This window comes from Neofelis nebulosa, chromosome 12 (genome assembly GCF_028018385.1).
Source record: "Neofelis nebulosa isolate mNeoNeb1 chromosome 12, mNeoNeb1.pri, whole genome shotgun sequence".
Classification (NCBI taxonomy): Eukaryota; Metazoa; Chordata; class Mammalia; order Carnivora; family Felidae; genus Neofelis; species Neofelis nebulosa.
Window position 1 is genome coordinate 39,319,411 of NC_080793.1, and position 6,000 is coordinate 39,325,410.

The 6,000-nt window shown below is 44.5% G+C and overlaps 1 protein-coding gene across 2 annotated transcripts in view; it reads right to left on the reverse strand.

The window, feature by feature from the left end:
- The window catches only part of NFX1 (nuclear transcription factor, X-box binding 1), a 73,932-nt gene extending 69,012 nt beyond the window's left edge, over window positions 1-4,920 (reverse strand). For both annotated transcript variants that reach the window (XM_058695119.1, XM_058695120.1), the window contains exon 1: window positions 4,776-4,920. In XM_058695119.1, the coding sequence (XP_058551102.1) occupies window positions 4,776-4,800 (25 nt within the window). In that variant the 5' untranslated portion in view covers window positions 4,801-4,920. The remainder of the gene's footprint in view (window positions 1-4,775) is intronic.
- Between the last annotated feature and the right edge of the window lie 1,080 nt (window positions 4,921-6,000).

The following is a 6,000-nucleotide window of genomic DNA, read 5'->3' on the forward strand; positions in this document are numbered from 1 at the left end:
AAAAATAGACACACCAGTAAAGAAATTAATTGTCACCCATGAAACCCAGAAGTCCCTAGGCCATATCTAAAAGTTATTTTCCTAAGGACTATATAAAACAGGCCCTTATTAAGGCCTACTTTTCCTGTGACTGTGATAGGTTCAAGGTGCTTGTGGAAGACTGACCGTTCCATGTCCGTAGCTTCACCAATAGCCACTGTTAAAAATTGCTAAGTAAACGGGGCACGTGGGTGGCTCAGTCAGTTAAGCCTCTGACTTTGGCTCAGGTCATGATCTCGTGGTTCATGGGTTTGAGCCCCACGTTGGGCTCTGTGCTGACAGCCTGGAGCCTGCTTCGGATTCTATGTCTCCCTCTCTCTCTGCCCCTTCCCTGCTCATGCTCTCTTTCTCTCTCAAAAAATAAGTAAACATTAAAAAAAAACAACAACAAAAAAAAGAACTGCTAAGTAAAACCGCTCATCTGAGTGATCAGGCATTATTATTATTATTATTGTTTTTTGAGAGACAGGGAAAGAGCAAGAGCAAGAGAGAGAGAGAGCAGGAACAAGCAGGGGAGAGAGAGAATCTTAAGCAGATCCCACAGACATGGGGTTCGATCTCACAACTGTGAGATCATGACTGAAATCAAAAGTCAGATGCTTAACTGAATGAGCCACCCAGGCATCCCTAGTATTATTATTTTTATTGTTATAATTATTATTTTTAATGTAAGTTCTCTGCTTTATGTGGAGCTTGAACTCACAACCCCAAGATCAAGAGTTGCATGCTGAGCCAACTGAGCCAGTCAGGCACCCCGATAGGCATGATTTATACCTGCATTTGTTTTATAAAAAATTTCAGGTCAGCATACAGTTCAGGGGTGAGAATCAAACAGCAGGTTCCATGTGGTCTTTCAAAACTCTAAGATAGCATTGTATAATATCAAGCAAACAGGCTTTGGAGTCAGCCAAAATCAGTTTGAAGTCTGGTCCTCCAGATGATGGTATGAGCTTAGGGATACTGCTTTTAGCCTTCATTTCCTCACCCATGACGAAAGATGACAATACTATTTCAAAGGGTAATTGTGAAATTTAATCAAAATTTCATATTGATAGTACTTAACACAGTGAGTACATTAGTTCCCATCTGTTCCCTCCAGGAATGTATTTTAGGTTTTCCATACATAACCTTTATGATATGGTCCAGAATCTGAGTCTCAAAAATTAAGCATATGCCTCTTCAACCCACTCATTTTTTTCCCTCAAGATGCTTCTTTGTCCCTGAAGCCCAAAGACTAAATGATTTGCCTGAAGATACAAAACTAGTTAGTAGAAAAGCCAGAATGAGGGGCGCCTGGGTGGCTTAGTTGGTTGAGCATCCAACATCAGCTCAGGTCATGATCTCACGGTTTGTGGGTTTGAGCCCCGCATTGGGCTCTGTGCTGACTGCTCAGAGCCTGGAGCCTGCTTCATATTCTGTGTCTCCCTCTCTCTCTGCCCCTCCCCTGCTCACACTCTGTCTCTCTCTCAAAAATAAACATTAAAAAAATTAAAAAGCCAGAATGATGTGTAGCTTATAGATCATACAGCTGACCCTTGAACAACACAGCTTTGAACTACAGAAGTCCACTTATTAATGAATTGTTTACAGTACAGTACTGTAGATGTATTTTCTCTTCCTCATTTTTTTCATAACATTTTCTTTACTTTATTGCAAGAGTATGTAAGTATATAATACATATATCATGTAAAATCTGTGTTAATCAAATGTTTATGTCATTGGTAAGGTTTCTGGTCAACAGTAGGCTGATAGTAGTTAAGTTTCCGGGGAGTCATAAGTTATATGTGGATTTTCCACTGCACAGGGGGGTTGCCATCCCTAACCCCCACATAGTTCAAGAGTCAACTGTACTATGAATCAACAAAGCCTGGAAGACATGGGTTTATGTACTTGCCCATCACTTATGTCTGTATGCAAGTAACTTAATCCTAATTTTTTTTATAAGGAATGGAGACAGTAATAATCCCTACATCCAAGAGTTGCTATGAAGAATAAAGCAAGTTAGTAATATACATACAGTGATTAAAATAGTGCTTTATTGTTGCTGTTAGGGCTACCGACTATCTAAAATACACAGACCTTGGGGCGCCTGGGTGGCTCAGTCGGTTGAGTGGCCGACTTCGGCTCAGGTCATGATCTCACGGTCCGTGAGTTCAAGCCCCGCGTCAGGCTCTGTGCTGACAACTCAGAGCCTGGAGCCTGTTTTGGATTCTGTGTCTCCCTCTCTCTGACCCTCCCCCGTTCATGCTCTGTCTCTCTCTGTCTCAAAAATAAACGTTAAAAAAAAAATTAAAAAAAAAAACACAGACCTGACCACAAATGGGTACAGTACTGAGCCTGTGGGTTTCAGGTTTAATAATAAACCCTAACATTTATTAGGTAATTAACATGCGCCAGGCACTATTCTAAGCACTTTGCATCTGTTGACTCATTTAATTCTTACATTTCTGATGAGAAAAGTGAGACTGAAAAAGTTACTTGTCAAAGACCACAGATGTGTTCCAAAGCAGACTCAAGATTCCACCCCTGGCTATATGGCCCTAGAGACCACACTCTTACACTACACTGTCAGAGTTTGGGCAGTGGATACCATAGAATCACATACTCAAGAACTGAATGAGATCATAAAGGTCATAGCATAACCTTTCACTCAATCCAGGATTTGTCCTGATGGCTTTCACACAGGCAATTCTGGGGGTGGGGCGGAAGGCCTTACAAAACAAAAAGGGGATTAGACAAATTCATAAGGTGGTGAAGGAGATGTTTCACAAACATAAGAGAAAACATAAAGGTAAGAATGGGAAGATTAGACCAAATGGGTGTTGTATAGTCCTCTCCTTCTTGAAGAAACAAAGTGGGAGAGGGGCAAAAGAAGCCAGTAAAGTTGTGCAGAATAGCTTGGTAAAGGATGGGGGGAAGGTGTTCCATGTTAAGCTGTAAGGAGTTGATGCAACTACAGAGTCTAGATAGGGCAGCACCTATTCATATACAGTATGTGTTCCATTAGACATGAGGTAGTAGGTAATGTCCTCAGAGAGACCCTTAAGAGACAGGAGGAAGGGGAAAAGGGCACATGAATCAGTAAACTGCACCCAAGACACAAAGAACTGAGACACTCCCCCTTTTTTTTCTTAGTATTTTAAGTAGCTAGAAGTTACTTGGTAAAGAGGATACAAGTGGTACCCTACATTCAAGATAACATAGCAGAATAGTTAAGTGTCCAGCAGATGAGTGGAGAAGAGTAAGGGGAAATCCAATAGATTATGAAGTCCAGAAACAAAACAGACATTGGAGAGTCTGCCCATGGCAGAAATATATCCCTGAACTGCTCTGCTATTTGAGGACAGAAGTGGGCAAGAGAACTAAACACTCAGTGGAGATGGGGGTGTGGGCTAGAGATGATGCTAAAATAAGAACATGGGATAGTTCTTTGGACTAGGGGACTTTGCCACAGTAGATGGGGAGGACGTTGTAACCTGGGGCACAATACAGGAGGCCAAAACTGTAACTCACAACAAATCCCACCCATTCTGGCCTCAAACACTGACAGGTGTAGAAATGGGCCAGAAGTGAGCCTGAGGATGGGAAGATCAATGGATTCAGTTGAGGATCTGGGGGGAAAAAAACGTGTGGGAGAATGACAAAACACCAGCCTAAGAAGGTTCCTATCCCCCAAGATGACTCAATACCTAAATCAGGACTAGGGTTTGGAAAACACAATTTTTTTTTTTTTTTTTTTTTTTTTTTTTACCGAGACCCACAGTAACAAGTACATTTTACCTGCCACCCAGTATACAAATACATATATATTCTTCCTAGTGCCCCAACATTGGTTAAGTGGCAGTGACTCACTCAAATCAGCGAGTCTTGAACTAAGACTACAAACCACACGCTGCAAATTGCTGTCCTGTTTTTCATTAAGAGTGGGTCCTGAAATCAAACCATTGTAGTGGGTGTGACAGGTATTTTTTCAAATAAAACAGAAAATAGAGCGTACTGCAGACAGCAAGGAAAAACATTACTTTCTGAAACTTTTGGTTCGCTTTTGTATTTACACGTGTGCACTGAGTCGCGATGTAAAGTTTGGACAACAAAGACCTAAAGTACACCTTGAAGGAAATGGAAATGGATGTTACATTTACAGCCAAATGAGGGTGTTTTACACACAGAGCTAACTCCAGGAGAAGCGAGCTAACAATTACGGAACAGGTACAGTACAGGGCGGGAGCCTTCACAGGAATTAACATATTCACTCCCAACTGATAGATGAGGAAACGGAGACTCAGTCACATTGCGAGTCTGTAGCAGTCTGAGATTGGAAACCACTGATGTCCGGGTCGAGCCCGCTCCGCTGCCCCAGGAAGCGCCAACCCGCTACGCATGGAGAGCCCGCCATCGTCACTGGCGGTGACTGGGCCGCCGCCCGCCTTCTGGAGATCAGGGCGGCCTCTGCCCCAGTAGGGCCGGGCTGAAGGCGGGACGCCCACATCGATTCGCTTGGCGCTGGGACAAACCCGCTCTCCCTGGAGACCCAGCTGCGGGGACTTCACAGACCAGTGGTGAACGGGCGAGGTCTCGATACCCACGACGCGCGTGGCTTGGCCCTTCCGAGCCACTATCCCCAGCCCTAGTACGCGCCACTCTCGCGATATGAATGGCCGGGCCCCTAGGACTCGTCACTGACCCAATTTCCGCTCCCTGAGAGGGGCCCAGTCCCGCGCGGGCCGGGACAGTACCTGAGACAGGAGGCGCCTCCGCCATCCCGTGCCGCAACACCTAAAGCGAGCCCTGCAACCTAGAGAGGGCTGTCACCCGGTCACGTGCCCTCGACTTCCGGCGCCGCAAGACTAGTCGCCTCTGCGCGCGCGGTGGACAGCCACGGAGGTTGCGCTGCCTGAGTGAACTGTGCGGTACGTCGGTGACGTCAGACACAAGCGCCAGGCGCCGGCCTACAGTCCTGGCTGTAGGTAGTAAAGCTCGCGCCGGGTGTGGGAGCGTGCAGGAATTTGCGTAGTCATTGTTTTTCTTTTTGAGATTCGCGGTACTCTCTTGCTACCATGCTCTGTTGCCCTGGCACCCAACCAACTTCACATGGCCTGCTGGAGTCAACTCAAACGTCACCTTCTTACCTAGAGTAATTCAGGTTTGAAGTTAAAAAACAAAACCCTGCTAAGTAGTCGCAAGGGAATGTAGGGGAAAATAACGCGCAAAACAAACGATAACAAGGCTAATATACAGAGAACTCGTACAAAGAAGTTAGATAACTTCTAAGCCAAAAAACGATATAAAAACCATGTGTTAGAAATGATAAAGGACTTGAACCGGCAGATGACAATAAAACAAATACAGATGGATACTGAACATAAAGGGGAAAGTATGGAGGCGCTGATAATTTGTAAAGTAACAGCATTAAAAAAAATTTTTTTAATGTTTATTTTTGAGAGACAGACAGGGAGGGGCAGAGAGAGAGAGACAGACAGAATCTGAAGCAGGCTTCAGGCTCTGAGCTATCAGCACAGAGCCAGTTGCGGGGCTCAAAACTCATGACCTGAGCCTAAGTTGGATCCTCGGATGCTCAACGGACTGAGACACTCAGGGGGTCCGAAAGTAACAGAATTTTAAATGAGCGTGTGGAGTTTGTTTTGTTGTTGCATTACTAAATAGAACATAACATTTTAGTGTGAAGCAGCTGCATTTGTAAAGAAAACATGAAATAGATTAATTCACATGTGGGTTTTTCTGTTTGCTTTTTTACACTTGATCTTAGCCAAAAGACAAGAAACGATTTTTAAATTTTATTTTAGAGTGTGTGCTAGTGGGGGAGAGAAACAGAGGGAGAGAGAGGGTCTTACCAGCATGGAGCTGACCCGGGGCTGGATCCCATGACCCTGGAATCATGACCTGAGCTGAAATCAAGAGTGGGACCCTAAACCCACTGAGCTACCCAGGAGCCTTTCATGT